At 44.4% G+C, this 19,075-nt stretch overlaps 2 protein-coding genes across 3 annotated transcripts in view; one reads left to right on the plus strand and one right to left on the minus strand.

Moving 5' to 3' along the window:
* The first annotated feature begins 121 nt into the window (after nucleotides 1-121).
* Nucleotides 122-12,210, plus strand: ORC4 (origin recognition complex subunit 4). The gene is made up of 14 exons (XM_072341834.1): nucleotides 122-228; nucleotides 570-638; nucleotides 1,233-1,309; nucleotides 2,095-2,185; nucleotides 4,283-4,358; nucleotides 4,762-4,847; nucleotides 6,370-6,418; nucleotides 6,909-7,060; nucleotides 8,251-8,424; nucleotides 8,720-8,806; nucleotides 10,147-10,255; nucleotides 11,159-11,254; nucleotides 11,336-11,403; nucleotides 11,922-12,210. Exons 2-14 carry the CDS (start codon nucleotides 582-584, stop codon nucleotides 12,108-12,110), a joined length of 1,311 nt encoding a protein of 436 aa, XP_072197935.1. The 5' UTR covers nucleotides 122-228; nucleotides 570-581; the 3' UTR covers nucleotides 12,111-12,210.
* A 1,131-nt stretch (nucleotides 12,211-13,341) lies between these two features.
* Nucleotides 13,342-19,075, minus strand: part of ACVR2A (activin A receptor type 2A) — a 50,122-nt gene continuing 44,388 nt past the window's right edge. For both annotated transcript variants that reach the window (XM_072341539.1, XM_072341538.1), the window contains 3 exons: nucleotides 18,510-18,648; nucleotides 17,444-17,574; nucleotides 13,342-16,777 (listed from right to left, as the gene is read on the minus strand). In XM_072341539.1, coding sequence (XP_072197640.1) covers nucleotides 16,583-16,777; nucleotides 17,444-17,574; nucleotides 18,510-18,648 — 465 coding nt within the window. In that variant the 3' untranslated portion in view covers nucleotides 13,342-16,582. The remainder of the gene's footprint in view (nucleotides 16,778-17,443; nucleotides 17,575-18,509; nucleotides 18,649-19,075) is intronic.

A 19,075-nucleotide genomic window follows, 5' to 3' on the forward strand; every position in this document is an offset into this window, starting at 1 on the left:
TGGAAAGGGGGGGGAAGGAGGGAGGGCCGGGCCTTCCCACAGGGCTGTGCGCGCGCACCCGGAAGGAGATGGAGCTGAGGGGGGAAGGAAGTGGGGGGTGGGCCGGGCCGGAAGGGCGGGGCGGGGGAACGTCACGTGATGAGGGCGGGCTGGTGGCGGGAGCGCGGCTGGGGAGGGAGGAGGAGGGGCGCGCGCGCGACCGGGCGGCTGTTAACGGCGGCGCCTCAGGTGAGGGGTGAGCGGCGGGCGGGCATGGAGGGGGGCATGGAGGCTGCTGTCTTCTGACAGGGCCTTCTTAGGAGCCTCTCGGCACCGGGCGGCTCTCGGGGCGGTTTTCCAAGGGATGGATGCGGGATGCGGGGGTCGCCGTGGAGCTGTGAGGCTTTCGGCCTCTCACAGACCGCTCGGATGGATGCTGGGTGTCCGTTAGCACAGCTCACCTCAGGGTGACTGCCTGCTGCTGTGTTAAACATAGCCTGCCAGCGTCTCAAAAGGCGGTTTTTGAGTAACGTGCTAAACTAATTCCCTTCCCAAATAGCTCCTCTTTGTATCCTCTTTCTTATTTAAAGGTATAATCCGCAATGAATAAGCGGAAGCTAAAGGAGAGCAGTGGTGCAGATGGGGAATGCATCTCACAGGTTGGTAACACCTTGATTAGCCACGTTTAAGTCATGAAAGCTTTCCATCCTCTGCCAGCCAGGTAACTCTATCATTTCCAACTAGTGCTTCGTAGCAGGAAAAGCTTTTTTACTTGTGAAGGGATGACTGTGCACAGGGGGGTCCTTCATTGCTGTTCCAAACAGCAGGTTTTTGATGTGGAAAACAGATATATAGCTAAACTTATCCCATTGAGGATATCCCAAGAAGCGGTCAAAATACTGGTATTTGCCATGCAAGTTGAAGGAGCAGTGAGTCTGAATGGAATCTTGAAAGATGATATACATTTGTTGTGTAGCATCCCTTTGGGAGCAAAGAATTGGAACAGAAGGGACTAAAGACTGACATGGCTGTTACCAGATAGTCAGATAGTTGTGGTTTTTTTCCTTGTAGAATGTTCTCCTTACAGCAACTTTATTCTTGCTTACTCTTCTAGGGTGGAGGACAACTAAAGCTTACATGTAGAATAGCTGCATACATATTTTGCTGTTATTTATTGCATTAATTACATTATTAGTACATTCAGGCGTTTGAAGTACCAAGTGTTATTTCTCAGCCTTGCATTATATCTGTAGGTGCAAAAAACGCTACGTGAAAGACTGTGTCACCATCATGCTATGGGAAAATTGTTTGGGATTGATCACCAGTACAGGTGAGTAACCAGACTGATATCATAAATAACTCCTCCTTTAGACACAGTAGAAAGAATCAGGTAAAATCTTTGCTATAGTTAGGCCTCAAATAGCAGGCAAAAGTGAATGCATTTACTACAGCCTATCCATGATGACTCCTGTAGAAGTATATGTGCAGCAGGGATGCTCTAATTAAAGTGTAAGGCTATTAAGTGTATACATCTGTAAATGTTTGTGAATTGGAAATAGTGTTTTTTGAGTATTCTGAACGTGTCTCGGTGACTCTACAGAAAATTTAGAAGTTCGTTTTCTTTCTTTTGGTGGTGATGGAATACAGATGTGAAATATCAGCGTTGCTGTTATCGTTTCTAATAAGCTTTGAATGAGCAGATTCAACACATAGTTTCATCAAGGTTGTCAAAAAATCAATAATATTCCAGTGGATTATTAGTTGTTTTATTGGTGTCAAGATTTTCCTTGACTATATTGGCCAGTCTTCTTTCTTCACATGCTACACTGGAGTCACATGAAGTGATCTTTATTTTAAGTTTGTACTTCGATGGTAGAGAATTATAGAACTTTATGAATTAGTGATACTCTTCTGTGTGATTTAATATCTCAAAATACCTTAAGAGATCAAATCACTCAGCTTTTGTGTTCCTGTTACATTCTGCATGCTGTAAGCACTGAAAGGAAGTTGAAATGCATAATTTTTTTCTGCTGTTCGAAAGATTCATTGAGTTTTCCATAATTTCAGTGTATATTGCCTGATCTGAAGCTTAGTGTATTTCTATTTGCATCACAGGCATCTCCTGGAACTGCTGAAGCAAACTACAGTTCATGGAGAAAGTAATTCTGCCCTCATTATTGGACCCCGTGGATCAGGAAAGACTGCGGTATGGACACAAATTACAAGTTAACACAGGGTTTAATAAGGCATGAAGTAGGTGACCTCACTGAAGTCATGAGAGCTTTTGGAGCTGGTTTTTGTCTCTGTGCTGCTTTTAAGGAGAGAACTCCTGGTTGTTTATGTATAAAAAGAAAACATTCTGGGATTTATTCTGAGCTAATCCTGTTGAGTGGATGTATTGGTTTTTAATGTACAGATGGTAACAAATGTACAGAAGGTATAAGTGAATAAGTAAAGGAAAAACTCACCAATGGTGGTGCCTTGGCTGAAGAAGCTGGGGCAGTCCTCACTGGTGAGCAATCTCCAAGAGATACTGCTTCAGTGGGAGTCAGCCCTTAAATGAGGTCTCAGAGGGGATGGAGTCGAGCTCCACCCCTCCCGGGAGCACAGCTACATCACTCTCACCTGTGCTCCCACAGCTGACCCCATACTTGCCTCAGCTGATTAATCAGAGGTTCAGGCTGTGATTACCAATCTCCCATACAAGTGGACAAATTCTATATTGAGAAATAGTTATTCTAAAGAACGCTCAAACATTTGAAATATTTCTAATGCTGAGTTTATAGTACTTTCACAAACAACAACAAAAAAGCTGCTTCAAGTACACTTGACAAAACCACGTCCTTGCCTATCCTCACAGTGACTTGCAGAAGCATGCATGGTTTTGGAACCCTTCTACTAGGTTTCATGGAATCTTTCAGCATTTTTGCTGTTACATAGACTTCTGCCATGGTGCTTGCCATGAAAGTGTTCATGTTTGCAATTAAAGTCAAGTTTTGTTTGAGGAGTCTCTCAAAAGTCCCTGCTGTTGCTATTGGACATCAGTAAAAAAGGCTGAAAAGAAAAACACTAAAGACTTGTAGCAATTGGACAGGTCAGCATGATGGGAAGGGTGTTACAATAAGGGTGTGATAATAGGAAGACCAGCACAATAGAAAGGAGCTAAAGAAAGAAGATTGCTCACCCATATCAGAAGATTCCAGGTTTGCAGAGGATAACTTCACCAAGGGGAGATCTCCAGAAAGAGATCCTGCCCAGCAGATCTGTATAATTCTACATGTTTGCTTTTAGAGAATGGTGATACATCTTAATCCTATTTTAAATGTGTCAGATAACATTGTTATCTAAGTTACAGGGTTATAGAACGTTATTTATGTTAGAGCATTACGTATTTTGTTTATAGTGAGTGTGGGTTTTGTATATTTAAAGAATTCTTTAGTTGAGGCACGTGATCGCATCCAACCAAGGCATCCTGTTATGTAAGCACTTTTACATTTGTATTAGTATATAGTTTAACAAATAGGTTAGTTTTTACTGAAAGATGTGTCTGAGATTAATTTTGGAACTCTTCCCGAGAGCTAAAGCTAAGACTTCCATGTCTTAAGTACAGTTGAATATAAATACTTAAATAGGTGGTAAAACATACCCATGATACAGCTGATACTTAACATTTGTTGATAGATTTCTTGGTTTGCATTTCAACAACAATCTGCTCTTGCCTTCTTTCTTTATGTATGGTGCTTCCAAAGAAGGATGATTGCTGAAGTAATCTGAAGGGGAGGAAAAAAAGGGGCCAATAAACGCAGAATAAATAAGGATTCTTCCACCTATGTACTTCTTGTTGCTTTTTAAGTAGAACTGGTGCTTACTTCCTTAGATTTATGAGTTTGTTAGTTACGTAACAAGTACTCTCACTGTGCAGAAAATATATATTTTATTTTCTTGTGTTTGGTAAACTTTGAAGGTTCAGTTAAAGTTGTTGGATAAGGGGTTACCCAGAATAGAGGGCATCTGATTATGGAGCATTAACTACCCCTTTCCCTTTTTCCCTTCCCATTTGTCAGGGGCCCATGGACCTACTGCCCCCCTGTCACAGACATAGACTGATGTAGATAACACCGTGACACAAGGGAATGTGTCACAAAGTGGATGTGAAATTTTTCTGTTATTACTTCTGAAAATACTCAGAAAGTTTTGTCACCTCATGAGCTGCACATACTGCTTGCTGTCCAGGATTATCAATCTGCAGATATTTCCTATATGTTAATCTTGTTATGAAGAAGTTTTGTGTCATTTTTCCTAGTTATTGAATCGTGCCTTAAAGGACCTCAGAGAAATGAAGCAAGTTAGAGGGAACCTCTTGGAAGTTCATCTGAATGGCAAGTAATGCAGCACTCTTCAAATACGTTACATTCAGCTGCTGTGTATTATATGGACTTCAGGAGAGTTTTAGTTTTGCCATTTGCAGTCTATTCTGGAAAGTCAGTATGCTTGTCTGTTAGCTCCAGAATGTCTTCCTTTGCATGTATGTGTAGCTAATGTGATTGATAATAACTCTTTTTCTCAGAATGTTAGAAATCAATTCAGCTGTGAGCAAGTTATTTGAAGTAACTTTGTATTATACGTGGAAAACGACCATCTTGTCTGTATTTTTACAAAGGCCTGCCTTCATAAGGCTTTAATGTGAGAGAAGCTTCTGGATACTTTTCCAATAGCTGTAGGCATGGCTGCTTGGAACCAGGGAGAGCCACCAGTTTTTCACAAGCAGTCATTTTCTTTCAGGGCTTTTGCAGACAAATGATAAAGTGGCCTTGAAGGAGATCACCAGGCAGTTGCAACTGGAAAATGTGGTTGGGGATAAAGTTTTTGTGAGTATGAGCTTTATTATATTCTTTGCTCATCTCCCTCTAAAATCCTTCCCTAGAAAACTAGCTGTGTAGAACGCAGCTTGTTGAAAACAAATGGGTTCTGAATGTTCATTAGCAAGATTACAGCAGGCTGGCTTGGCTTAAGGGATGTAGCAGCCTTTACCTATAATGACCATGGTTGACAAACACTTCATGCATGCCTAAAAACGTGCTGAACTTGGCTGGTTTTGGATAACTTCTTAGAAAAGGTTCACTTCAGCTTAAAAGAAGTGGAGGAATGGAAAGGCTCTCTTAAGACTTACCTGAATCCTCTGTATGAAGTGAATATTCGTCATTCCAAAGAGACTGTGTTCAGAGGATGAGAGAATTTTGGAAACACCGATTTTATAACATGTCAAGACAAAGAGTAAGCAAATTAACTGGCCCCAAAGCACCATCTTTAGTATATTTTGAAACCACCTCTATTGCATGTGGATATCTATCCAGTTTGCTACAAGATGGACTGTCCTTTGTAGTTAGACTTGATTATCTTTTGCAAATGCTTGTTTCCTAGGCTTGCCTTTGCTTTTCTGCTTATCCCATATTATTTTGGACTCACAGAATGGACTCTTCCTGACAGCAAGCTAAAATGTTCTTAAATGTTGCTGCAGACGTAAAAGGAAACAGCAAGTGCTTAGTTTCAGCATAGCCATTTGGAAGTGTTTGCTTTTCATCAGAGAACTAGAAGAACCTTTCAAGGTCTCTGGCTATACTACCAAAAGTAAAAGCTACAGATGAAACCAAGCTTCAATATGTTTAATTAACCCAAACTATATTTCCCTTTAGCTTATTGTAGAATCCTTCTTCAAACTCACAGCTTTCTGATCCCAACCAGACTGATTTGCAGGAATGTCCTTGTTCTGTCTGTAGAGAAGAATTTTTCTGAGGTTCTGCAGCTCGCCTTCAAAGAGTAAACTATGAACACAGAAACTGGCTTTTCCATGTTCTTCAATAGGGCTTGTTGTCTTCAATTAGAATTCATTTCTATCTTACATACTTCTTGGCACAGAAGTAGCTACTGAAGAAGAATTGTTACAGCAGTTTGCTGTTTTCTGCTGGGAATGTTTGATCTCATAAGGCTGCAAAAGAAAAAAGTGGCAGACTGATGGTTTTCAATTGGACCTGCTGGGGGATGGTTGTTGCGTGTAAGTGGAAAACTGGGTATTCAATGGCTACTTAAGGAAAGAAAATACTATTTGTAAGTTGAACTTAGTACACGCATCCTTCTGATCACTGAGTTAAGGTTGAGGGAATTTGTTTGGGTTTCTCAGATTGGAGAACTGGTGTCAGCATGGAACTATCAGTTTTTCGCTGCTGGAAGAGTTCTGATTATACACCATGAAGTAACACAGTAACTTTTCAACTGTGGACAGGTTTTGCTATCACAGTTTTAGGAGGAAGTGAGCTTGAGTGGGTATATCAGCTTGTATAATTCTGACAAGGATGCTGCAAAATGACTGTGAAACTTTTATCCTCTGTATAGGGCAGTTTTGCAGAAAACCTTGTGTTCCTTCTTGAAGCTTTGAGGAAAGGTAAGCAGCACCAGCCCTGTTCTGGAACTGTGTTTGTTTGTCACTTGATTGGAAAGCGTGCAGCTGTTTCTTCATTGTATTGTAAAAGCTTTGTAAGGAGGCCCAAGAATGCTGTGGTTACAAAATAATGCAAAAAATGCGTAATACTAAACAAACATAGACTTAAGTGGTGCCATGAAGATTTACATGCGAGGGTCAGCTATGAAGGATAGATTATTTTGTTCTGATTAAACCCATTAAAAATAGTGTTTCTAAATAATAGCCATAGGAAGTTGTCCCTTGCACCCAGAAATGATGTTTGGCAAAATAGCACAAAACTTACCAGTCTGTCAGTGTGTCTTTTTAGTGATGTAGGAATCCATATAAAAAGAGGGCTTAGGGAAATAGCTGAAAGTCTGTACGTTGTTAAGTGCAGGAGATGTGAAGCAAAGGTACAGAAATGGAAATGGCTGTGATGCAACCATGCTCATTTTGTAACTTGTTATCACAGGAGACAGAACCAGCAGCTGCCCAGTCCTGTTTGTGCTGGATGAATTTGACTTGTTTGTGCATCACAAGAATCAGACGCTGCTGTACAACCTGTTTGATATATCCCAGTCAGCACAGACTCCAGTAACCGTTATTGGACTCACATGCAGGCAGGTAAGAACTTACACTTCAGTTCAAAAATATTCAGCTCATTCTTAGTTGCAGTGTTCTCTGTTCTCCACTTCTTGATACGTTCCTTCATTTTCCAGCTTTCTCAGTTACCCATTGCTGTGACTTTTGAATTGAACTGTTTTTCCTTAGTAAACTCTATTGGTTGCAAGGGGATAGGTTATAGCAAGAGCAATAATCATGAAATCTTTAATTGAAGCCTGGATCTGAGGTTGGCTGGGCTTGTGTAGTATTTAACTGAGCAAATTGATACAACTTAATAGAATGGTTAATAATTGATACATTAAATTATAGCCTTTTCTTTTGCTCCGTTGTCTGAGTCAGGTTTCTCCGTCACTCGTAGTTTAGAACCCAATATTGCTCTGCTTTTGAATCTGCATTTGGAAGCTGTGTTGTGGTTGTGATACCTATTGCTGCTTAGTTTTTCAGCTGCTTGTTGTGTGTGTGTGTGTGTGTGTGTGTGTGTGTGTGTGTGTGTGTGTCTTCTAAGCCAGATACTTTGCACTGTTGGTGCTCTGTTGACTCTAACCGCGCTTTTTGGTGAGGGATTATGATACTCTGAAAGCTGGTTTTGTTGCAAGTAAAAGGGAAAAATTGCTAGAAACAGCGTAATCATTCTGTCACAGCAGAAGGTGGGGGGACCTGCATTGCTTCAAGTGGAGGAAACGCAGCTTGCTTCTGCTGCTAATCTATTGCTATCAGCTCTGAGAAAAGTAAGATTTTCTGCATTATCTTCAGCCACCAACTTGATGGCAGATGTGCTGAGCTGCGTGTGACAGCCTAGGAAGGCACACATTGGCTCTTAGCACTTATTTAGTTGGAAATGTTCAGTCTGACAAAAGGCACGTGAGCTGCCAGCTGCCGTACCTGCCAAGCACAGCTTCTCTCCAGCTGTGGGGAGCTGCAACATCTTGAGCTCAGGCTTAAGGAACTGAAATATTTGCATCATCTATGGAGAAATTTGCCACGTTTCCTAGCAACTAATTATTGTGTGTGATGCAGTGCACCACATGGTTTGGGTGAACGGCAAATTCTTAGGCACTTCAAGGCACGTCAGTTGCAGTAATTAGCGAAGGAACGCCTCAAGTCTGAGAATTCACTTGGGTGGGTTTTTAATTGTCGTTTCTACTGTAGCAAAGAATGCGCTAAGAAATAACACTGATTATTTCTACAAGGATATTCTGGAGCTCTTGGAGAAGAGAGTGAAGTCGAGGTTCTCTCACCGACGGATCTACTTGATGAATTCCATTCCTTTTAAGCAGTACATTAGGATATTCAAGGAGCAGCTTTCTCTTCCTGCTGAATTTCCTGACAAGGCTTTTGTACAGAAATGGAACAGCAACATTCAGGTACCTGAAGCTCTTGATATTTGGTTTTGCTAAAACTGGTACGCAAAGATCTTTTAAAATTGCCGTGCTTTCAGCCTTAGATTAGCATTTCCTTTCAATATATGGTATCTTCTGAGTTGAATCAAATTGCAGTAGACAATCTTGGATTACTGAAGTGCGGACACAGAAGCGTTGCACAGGAGACCAAAAAGTTCGTGTTACACATGAAGAGCATTGGCAGTGCAGGCTGAGCTCTGTGTGATGGTTAGACAACGAGTGATGTGCCGAGATGATGAAAACACCCCTTTTTTTGTAGCTTCTGTCAGAAGACAAAACCGTGAAAGATGTACTGCAGAACCTCTTCCACTACAGCAAAGATCTGCGTTCGCTCTATTTCCTGCTGGTATGTATTTGGATACAATATCTTCCTGAGTTACCATTACCTGTAAAGATCATGGTTGTCTTCAAGGCAGCTGTCAGAGCTTTATGTGAAACGTCTTACAGAAGATAGGTAGCATTAATTTAAACACCATAAAATGTCTACGTGCTTCTGCCTGCGTGAAAAACCTACTAAGCGTAAGTGCTAATATGTCACTGTGTGTGAGTATTCAGATTTTACCTTCAGCTTTGTGATGGGCTGTCCTGTGCAGTGTTTGCAGCCTGTCCCAACTCTGGATTTTTATGCTCTGTGATACATGGATCATTGACTCCTGGCTCTGATGCTGAAAGTGGAGCATGGGCAAAGTCACTTCTCTGGTGATCCTCTGCTTAATTGAGTTAGTTACAAGATTGCCAGTTATTCTGAGTTGAGCAGTGCCTGTTTATTTCTGCGTGGTATGGATGAATGCCAAAGAGAGCTCATGGCTGATGGGATTAACTTTTCTTTGAGCTGCAAGGTGTGTCAGAGCTGGTCCCCATTAGCCTTTGTAGTCCAGAACCTCATTCTGTTCCTTTGGAAGCTGAGTATCACACTCCTTTTTGAGGCTGTTACATTGACATCTGCAAGGAGAGGAAGAGGACAAAATAAGTATGTGGCTGTAGAAAGCATTGGATGATCTCAGTGGAAGATCTGTTTTCAGTAGTTGAAGTAGATATTTTTTTCATCATACAGATATGCAAAAGTAGGAGGCAGTCACTGAAAGCCAGTTCTTCTGTCTCTATGAATATCAAACTACTAACGAAAGAGCAAGTGAAGGTTGCTGCTTGTGCCTGCTGCTGTGCCAAGGTCCTGGATAACCCATAGCTTTGTAGGAGTGGAGGTGAAGGAGGTCAGATAATTGTGTGTTTATTAACTCAGTTTGTTCAGAACTTGCTTTCTGTCACAGCCAATTGCAGACTGATAACAATTCAAATTGTGACAAACCATGAGCTGCCATCAGATGCTTTCCTAGCAGTGAGTAGCTCTGCTCATAGGATCCTGTTTAGAATAGCTGTAAGTACTCGCAGCAATCACTGAAGTATGCTAATCCATTGAGATCAATATAAACAAGCTAATGAGTGTTTACGTCCTCTGGTGAGGAGGCTTTAAAGTTTTGAGCCTGGAAAACCTTCCTGGCAAAACACAGATGTAGCTACCAGCTATTGACAAGGTTTTGTGTGAGCGTACATTGCGTAGGGCTTATTCAGTAATGATTCCAGTAGGTGACTTCAGGGGAAATGTGTTCTTCTGCATTCCATCTCTGAGTAGAAAGTGTGTCTGGTCATTAGTAATTACATGAAAAATGCCTTCTGTTTTGTTTTCAGATGCTTGCTGTCAGTAATGTTACTGTTTGTCACCCTCTTATCACCGCATCAGATCTTCAGGAGGCAAGCAAGCAGTTCAGGACGGACTCAAAAGCAAACATTGTCCATGGTAATGCTCAGGCCTTTTTCATCCCTGTGCTTCTTAATAGTACAGCAAGCACTGAGTCCATCCCTTCTGATGATGATGATCCCTGAGGGCGTGAGTTGGGTGGGGAATACATCTACCCATAGGGGCTGCTCCCCACTCATCTCCATTCTTACATCTGTGTGTGGATGTAACAGTGCTGAATAAACCAGGAGTTCACTACCCTGCAAGTAGTGCTTCTGGGAGCTGCCTTCCTAAACCTCAGCAAATGTGCTGAGCAACGTGCTGAAACGTTTGGGAATTGGTACTAACAGTGACAAAAAAGAAACAGCTGCTGAGGGTGCAGAGCCCGATGCGTTTACAGGAGGAACTGCTTTTGTCCCATTGCTGCTTCTTGGCTCCTAGAAGTTGCAGGCTTTGGTTTGCTTAGCCCTGTGATTCTCAGTGTCCTGTTTGCATTTCACTGCATCACTTCTTTAGCTGGTAACCCCTGCAAACTCCCACTTCATGTCATGCTGTACAGCAGCACGTAGATTGATTTGATATGGCCTGGGTTGCAAAGGCCCACAGCACTCATCCAGCTCCAACCCCCTGCTGTGTGCAGGTCACCAACCAGCAGCCCAGGCTGCCCAGAGCCACATCCAGCCTGGATATCCCACATCATCCGCTATCATCATTTTTTGTTCTAGTTAAATTTCTGGGGTTCTGACAAACAGTTTCTTAACATTTTTGCTTCAAGTATCTGGAGTAGGAATGCTCTGCTTTAATCTAGCTGCTCCATTCTGGAACTGCATTACAGTGATGAAGATAAAAACCACAACTATGCGAAGCCCACAGCTTACAGAGAGTATTAAAAATAGCAAATGAAGTGCTTGCATTTCCGGTGAGCTGAAGAAAACCACTGAGAGCTCTTGTCTTTTCCTCTAGGTTTGTCTGTGCTGGAAATCTGCCTGATTATAGCTATGAAACACTTAAATGATGTTTATGAAGGAGAGCCGTTTAACTTCCAGATGGTTTACAATGGTGAGAGAAACACATGCATGCTCCATACAATAAATCACTCGCTTCACCCCAAATAACTTTTCCTGCCTCTCACCTCTGCAGAGTTCCAGAAGTTCATCCAGAGGAAGGCACACTGCATGTACAACTTCGAGAAGCCCGTTGTTATGAAGGTAAACCTGAGACGTACCTTGCTCTGAGGTGTCCAGGTGTGTTTTTCGCTGGTGCCCGCGGTGGGCCGGCAGTCACACACCGCGCTGGATGCCCTGTGCTGCCAGAGCCGTGCTGGGAGCAGCCGCAGCCCTGCCTTGCGCTCTCGGTGCTGCGCTGCCCTCTGCTGGTCCGGCAGGCGCTCACATCTGAGTGCTGCGGATTCTTGGTTCTCAAATGAGCATCGCCGATTTGAGCCTGGTGGCCGGCAAGAATTGACTGTTAACACGAGTAGCTCGTGCTCCCCGATTTGATTGTATATACAAAAGATTTTAAGCACGCTTTTCTTAGTAAATATTGTTCTTCTACTCATCTCTTGTGGCTTGCTAGCTACCAAAATGGGCATAGGGTAGTACAGAGCTGCCTTTTAATGTCTGTTGCTGTAGCACATCACAGCATCTCCTGTGTCATTCAATCTGTCCAGAGCAGCTCAGTGTGATGTTGTCTTCCTTCTCCTAATCTGTTTTTCGCTTGCTTTCAGGCATTTGAACACTTACTGCAACTGGAATTAGTGAAGCCCATGGAAAGACCGTCGGTGCGTTCTCAGCGGGAGTACCTCCTAATGGAGCTGCTGCTGGACAACAATCAAATCATGGATGCTCTGCAGGCCTACCCCAACTGCCCCACAGATGTCAAACAGTGGGCAGCGTCGTCGCTGAGTTGGTTGTGAACACCCGGAACCTCACAGTAGGACATCAGGAGGTAACTGGGCTCTGTGGGGTGTAACACCCACAGCGTGGGGGCCAAAGGAATAAATGTTTGCAAGAAGGTTTTTTGCTTTGCCGGTTGTTTTTGCATCTGTTTGAATTCTGAAGAGCTGCAGTCCGATTAGCTTGCAATAGTAGGTTTTTATGGCCTTACAAGCACTGAGCCGAGCTAACAGAGGAGCAAAGCTCCCCCTTTTCCTCACTGTTTTTACTTTGTAGAAATCAAAGCAGTTGCTCTTGTGAGTTTCTTCATCCCAGGTTAAGACAGCTGCAGCTCAGTGCCAAACTGCAGCAAGCGTCGGGGCTCCCAGCCTGCAGGTTCTGATGGTCTGCAGTGCAACGTGAAGTTCTGTATGTCGGGTCACCCCTTCACTCACAGCCAGCTTCACCTGCTGAGCTGTTTCTGTGCAAAACCGCCTTGCTTACCCACTGCTTTCTGTCCCGGTGGCTCAGCTGCTCTCCTCTCTGCTTCCTTCCTTTGGGGGATGCTGTCTGTGCGTCTTGCTAAACACAGCAGCACTTGGAAAGGCAGCAAAACAATTAGCAGGAGAGACCTTAATGGTGATGTGGTTCCTCCAAGTGGTGGCTTAGGCAGCATACAGGAGACTATCAGAACGCAGTGCTATTGGAAACCAAGTAGAAGAGGTCGAAAGCTTTTTTATGCAGGGAGCAGAGAGCAGAGCTATCTCAGCACTGGGGAGATCAGCACCTCTCCTGCAGACTGGAACGCTGTACTTCTGGACAAGGTTGCCATTTTCACATGCTACCCATTAAGGCTGTTTGGAAGCTCCTCTTGTGCAGGTGGAAGTGGCTTTATTAATAGCCTTGAATGCACAGCATCTAATCTAGGCTGAAAACAGTTTCACAGAAAGCCAAGTCTGGCCTCAGTCTGGTGCCACCTCTAGGACCAAAGGTACAGCTGCAATACTGCAGGCTGGGAAAACAGGCCGAGATGTTCGATGTCTCCAGCCTAAAGGCTGGGCTGATGAAGCTGATTGTTTTCAGAGATGGAGCTGAAGGATGAAAGCTCAATAATCTCCAAACCCCTCCAACCCCCCCAACCCCATCCTGTGCTGCTGGGGGGCACCCAATGAGTGCAGGTGAGCAACAGCAGCTCCTGCTGAACTGCTTGGGAAAGGGCTGCAGAAACAGCAGTTACAGACTGGACAAAAGGCATCTGCACGTCGTAGTAGTCACATTTTTTATTTTAACTTTTTTGGGGGGGAATGGGGGGAAAAAGAGCATACATTTGTATTTGTACAATATTTAACAATCACTTGGTTGGGAGGGGAGGGAGTCGGTTTGTTTTTAGTACTTGCAGAAAAACAGCAAGCACATCTGACAGTAGTACAACAACCTGTGCCCAAAACACTGACAAATACAAAGAGTAAAGTTAAAATAATTGCTTACCAAAGTCTCGAGAGGTAACGAATAGAGTATGGACTGAAACTGCACTTAAAATAAGAAGTAAAAATAAAGTACTGCTGGTTGAGTATCTGAGGTAAAAGATGTTCCGTCAAGGATGCTACTTGAATCGTTTTGCCCGTGATCCTACATTGCAGCTTCCTGCATTTTGTACCAAGTGTTCCTAATGGAATCAGCGTGTTAAAAAAGGCTACAAACGAGAAGCTGGATAAAGAGCAGAGTGGTGGCCCTGTTCTGTGCAATGCTAATACGGCCAGCAGCCGTCTTCTTACTGTCTGGTTATGTTGTAGTTCGTGCACCAACGTTGGTCTTTGGACTGACTTCTCAGGAGCTGAGGTACCGGGGAGGTTTGCAGCGCTCAGCCTCAGCAGGCACTGACTGCAAGCAGGCAATGCTGAAATACTTCCACCTGCGTCAACCTCACTGCATCCTGCTCGCCTTTACGCTCCAAAAATGCTGGCTCTGAGGTTTCTCAGCTTGCACACTTGAACGCTCCAGCAGCGAACCAGAAGTAAGCCGGAATGCCCTGCGAGAGCAGCTGTACCTGACCCAATTGGAAAGCATTTATACTGCAAGTATCTTTGTCACAGCTGCACTGGATGATGCTGTTGCAAATCAGGAAATTCAGAGTAGCACAGAATTGAAACGCTCAGATAGACCCCGATGCAGTTTTAAAACACAAAGAGAAGTGATCTTGGTTTCCTGGGGTAAAGCTCAGCGTATGCAGGGGGGTGCAGCTCTCTGCTGCCAGACCCTGCAGCAGCTGAAGGACAACACAAAAGTGCTGCACGTTTACCATGTTTACTCTTTGCTTGAGAACTTGGCCTGTATTTATTCTACCTCTGCTGGGAAAGGGGTTAAAACTCAATGGGAGCACAGAAGTTTTAAGCAAAATACAAATGGATCCTTATTTGTTCAGAACTCAGCAGCTTACGTTTCTGCCCTGCTGAGCGCAGAAGATGGCATCCCAGGAGTAAAAATGGAAGCAAAATGAAAACGTCAAAATTACGGTGGCCACAAGCAGCTTCTTTTTACTTTTCACGACCCGGCTGAACAGCACGGGGCTGCGCCCTGCAGCAGCAGCAGCAACCCTTCTGAGCCACATGGAGCCTCAGCAGAAAGACCAGCAGCAGCGTGACGCAGCACAGGGAGCGCAGCACGCAGGAGCACCGCAGCCATGCCTTCCCTTCCATCCCTGCTGAGAGCACAGCGACCTACATCTTGTTTGCTGTAACCTCCGTTATTGTTGCCAGAGAGTTAAGTCCCTGTAAAACAGTGCCTTGGGGTTGGACGGACCCAGTCTTCCAAGGTAACGTTCACATTGAGCCCCTAATTGCAACATTAGAGGCTTCTTCTGAAAGCCCTCCAACGCTGGGTGTGATAACAAACAGGCAATGATAACACAGCGCGGCCCTGGCTAACGTCGGTTCTGTACTCCAGAGGTTTGTAACATTTATTGTACTCTGTAAAGGACCAAATAAACCTGGTGGAGCAGCACTTCTGAGAAGCACTTTGGCACCTATCTACCAGCCCGTTTGTAATTCACATGTAAGGCATGACTCACCAATCACATTGCAGTCGTGAAAGCCATTTCAGTGCTCTTCCCTACGTTTCTGCCAGTCTGCGGTACGGAATCGGTGACCCCGGAGTTGTCGTTGCATATCTCAGCTGTGGGCCTGACTAAACGATCCCTGAAAGTTCTGAGTGTTTCTCATCTGCAAAGCGTGGCGGTAGTTTCAGGCGGGGTGGGATGAGCCCCACGTATCACAGACGGCGAGCAGTACGCCGGTAAGATGGCACCGACTCGAAGCAGAGTGAAGGATGCAAATCTCAAAGCAGAGAGGAAGGAATTTGGGGTTACTGAGCTTCCTGAGGTGATCCTGAAACAGAGACACAGAACCCACTGCGTCCTGCTTAGTGAAACAGAGAGCACGGCGGGCAGACCTCGTCACAAACATAAATAGGAAAAGGCTTCTCTTAAAATAAAAAGACTACGATCGCAGAGCTTTCCAGTGTCACAGCTCACAGAAAATTAAAAGTCATGCTTAAGCTTTCAACTACTCCTCAGACACAGCAAACCTAAATAGAATTCCATTAAATAAATGTATGAGATACTCTGGGAAATGGAGGTAAGAGAAAAGCTTCAAACTAAAACAGGGAGGAAAAGTTGGTTTTCAAGAAACAGCACTTTTTTTTGTTTTTTCTTTTATACACAACAAGCTAGTACAAGAAAAAGGCTAAAAACACTGCTTTAGGAATGGCCATTTACTGTTGGCATGAAGCATAGCTTACCCTTCTTAAATAACACAGTGAATTTGAAGTACATCATTTACAAAACACGGATCGGTTTATTACTCCAATTCTGTTAGTGTTGTCAATCTCATAATTTAGCGGAGGTGGAACTGAGGTATACCTTGTTGAGGGAGGTTAAGTAATACTTGGAAGCCTCTTTGCTATATCCCACTTGATTACTTTTGTTTATGTACACCGAACAGCAGCACACTAAACATTCACAAGCTGTGTCATATTGGCATTACAATAAGTCATCTTTATAAACAACAGCAAATGCAATAAAAACGAGTTACCCTTTTTTTTTTTTTTTTTGTTGGTTTTTGTTTTGTTTTTGCTTTTAAATCTGAAATGAAATGTTTGATTTAAAAAAAATACCAGTAGTTCCTTAAGGAATTCATCAGTCTCTTCCGACAGCTATTAAGAAACACGATGTCAGTTTGTAGAACGCTCCGTCAGCCCATCCAGGTCCGCCCTTTGTTCAGGCCCTGAACAGCCCCGCTGCCACCTCCGGGCGCGTCCTTCGGCGTAAGCAGGGAATGCAGAAAGTCTCATGGATTCGTGTGTGGGAGGAGGGGGGGAGCAGGAAGGGAAACACCTCCCGACGCTCCCAGAGACCCCGCGGTCGCTTCACACAGAACACGACGACGACGGCAGCCCCGTCAGCTTTAGCAGCTCCAGCGAAGAGTCCCGTTGGTCAGCTCCACGACCAGTGCAACTATCATAGACTGGATTCTTTGGGAGGAAAGTCAACGTTTGTCACCATTGTGACCACAGTCACGATGTCCTCTGTTGTTATAATGTTAGTTAGTTTTTGCATCTGAATAATGCGTTCTTCTACGCAGCCCGCCGACAGCCTGGCTTCTGCGTCGTGATCCCAGCACTCCTCGATGGTCTCACACAGCATCGCCATCCCCTGCGGGCAAACAGAGGCAGGGTGAGGGAGCTGCCGTGAGCTCATTGCAACATTAGTTTTGGAACCCTGCGTGTCAGGGGACCTCACACCTATTATCAATGGCACAAGAGAAACGTGCCCAACAGCAGCTGCTGCTTTTCACTCCAGCACACTGCTGTCTGCTGGCAGCGGTTGTGGTACTTCCTAAGGCCTCACGCTCAGAGAGGTGAAGCTGCGCAGGGATAACGTGAAAGCAAACGGTACAGAAGGGGATCTGCCCCCAGCACCAGCTCATTTCTCTCCCATGTAATGCTGAGCTGATCCCGCAGCATGCTGCTTACAGGGAGCAGATGGCAGCGCACACATTGGCCTTGCAGATGCTGCCATCTATTGTTCACAATAACCCATTCTTTGAGAACGAACCAAAACGAAACCAATAGAAATTAAACAGTGGGAGGAATGCACAGCAGCATCGCTGAGGTCTCTTGACAGAAGCCAACTCACAGGGGCTGCTCCTCCCTAACAGCTCCCAGCAGCTTCCCACGTGGCACTGCTCACTGTGACACTGCTCACCCTGCGTTGTTACCTGCACTGCTCGTAGCAGACACCTTTTTTTGAACACCACACCATGCAGGATTAACACTACCTGATTGAAATCACTGCAGCTCCTGGTGCAGAACTACTTACAGAATGCTTTTGCCAACACTCTCTTAAAACAGGCCTCTTCTTTTTATGAACCACAACTTCCTGCATGTCTTCAAGGGAAGGATGCTGGCCGATTTCTTCTTCAAACGGCAGCATGTACTCATCTACAGGGCCTGGAGATGAGCAAAACGATATTAGTTAAAACACAGGTTCTGCTTAAAGGAAAAAAGATTTGCCTGTTAGAATCGTAACCCATAAGCAGATGCTTATAGCATAGTTCTGCTTCTGGTGCTGCTAAGGCTCACACGGTGCCAGGTGAGCAGCAGCTCAGCCCCTCACTTTCCTTTCACGTCTCTCTCACTTTCTGGAATAATAACCACACCTGCCCGAGATCTACAACACACTTATAGTGAGATTCAGGTACGTGTGTTTCACAGCACAAAGGGGCAAGAGAGACCAATACAGAATGCAGGTCTGCCTCTGAAAGCACATTGATCCTGTTAGTAAATGGCTTAACATTCGTAGAAGGGCAAAGCCTCCCTCGTGGCTCCCACTCTGCAAGGACTGTTTGGAGCTGCAAAGCACTGAGTGGCCTCACACTGATCTCAGATCTCCACCTTGTGCTGGACACCATAAAAGCTCCTCAATCTCCTGTGTTTCTCATTCTATCGGCTCCTTTCACCAGGATTCTGGAAGGAACAAGGTTTGTATGTATGCTGAGGGGCAGCCAGTACATCGTGAGCTGCCACCATGCTCTTTGTAATAGAATACATGTTGACCAACGAGAATTCTTCACGTCAGAAAAGAAACAATACTGAGGGACAATCTGCTTGGTGCTGGCACTGTGAGGCTGACCACAGGAAATCAAACCAGCCAGGAGTTCACAGCAATTCCTTCTTGCCATCACAAGGAGAACAGAAGTACATTGGCAGAAAATGTTTACCTGGGACATCATACATGGAAGAGATTCAATTATGAAGTGACTGCGTGGTGCTGGTGTTTAATTCCTTTGCTCACAAGACAACCATCCTTCATGCACGTAACCTACCTTCCAATTTCTAGTTTAAAAGTCACCCATTTAATGAAGCAGAGCGGGTATTTTGCTCACCATCTGAGGCAGTGCAGCGCGATGCCAGCTCCCAGAGGACCAAGCCCATGGCATACATGTCTATCCTCAAAAACGCATCCCTTTGGAAGTTTATAGCACCTTCTAGGACCTCAGGAGCCATGTACCTTCGTGTGCCAACCTGCAGAGACACAAACACAACAAAACTGCACACTGGGAACCAATAGTTGGATGAAGGCACTTATGCAAACCTGGATGTTAAATGGAAACTCTGGGGCTCCCCCTTAGTTCTGACCACAGCCAATGATGCAGTTATGTGATGGGAATAAATCAGAGCCCACACAACGTCTGGGAAGGAGTGTTCATCTGCCTGAGGGGAGGAGGGCACTACAGAGGGACCTGGATAGACTTGATCGATGGGCCAAGGTGAACGGAATGAGTTTCAATAGGGCCAAGTGTTGGGTCTACATAACTGAGTAATATTAACTGATTCTGCGAGAAGAAGGTCAGAATTGCCATCTCTCTTTAAGGTCAGAGTTGATGACACAGTATCCTTTCCACAAAGAAAGCACAAACTATCACTTTTTGTTCACAGTCACAGCTGTGTT

Source organism: Excalfactoria chinensis, chromosome 7, assembly GCF_039878825.1.
Source record: "Excalfactoria chinensis isolate bCotChi1 chromosome 7, bCotChi1.hap2, whole genome shotgun sequence".
NCBI classification, from domain to species: domain Eukaryota; kingdom Metazoa; phylum Chordata; class Aves; order Galliformes; family Phasianidae; genus Excalfactoria; species Excalfactoria chinensis.

Excerpts from the sequence above, each read along its gene's own strand:
- ORC4 (XM_072341834.1), top strand. The coding sequence starts at position 582 with ATGAATAAGCGGAAGCTAAAGGAGAGCAGTGGTGCAGATGGGGAATGC. Across the intron at positions 639-1,232 it reads ATGGGGAATGCATCTCACAG|GTGCAAAAAACGCTACGTGA; the intron begins GTTGGTAACACC and ends TTATATCTGTAG. Across the intron at positions 7,061-8,250 it reads TTGGACTCACATGCAGGCAG|GATATTCTGGAGCTCTTGGA; the intron begins GTAAGAACTTAC and ends TATTTCTACAAG.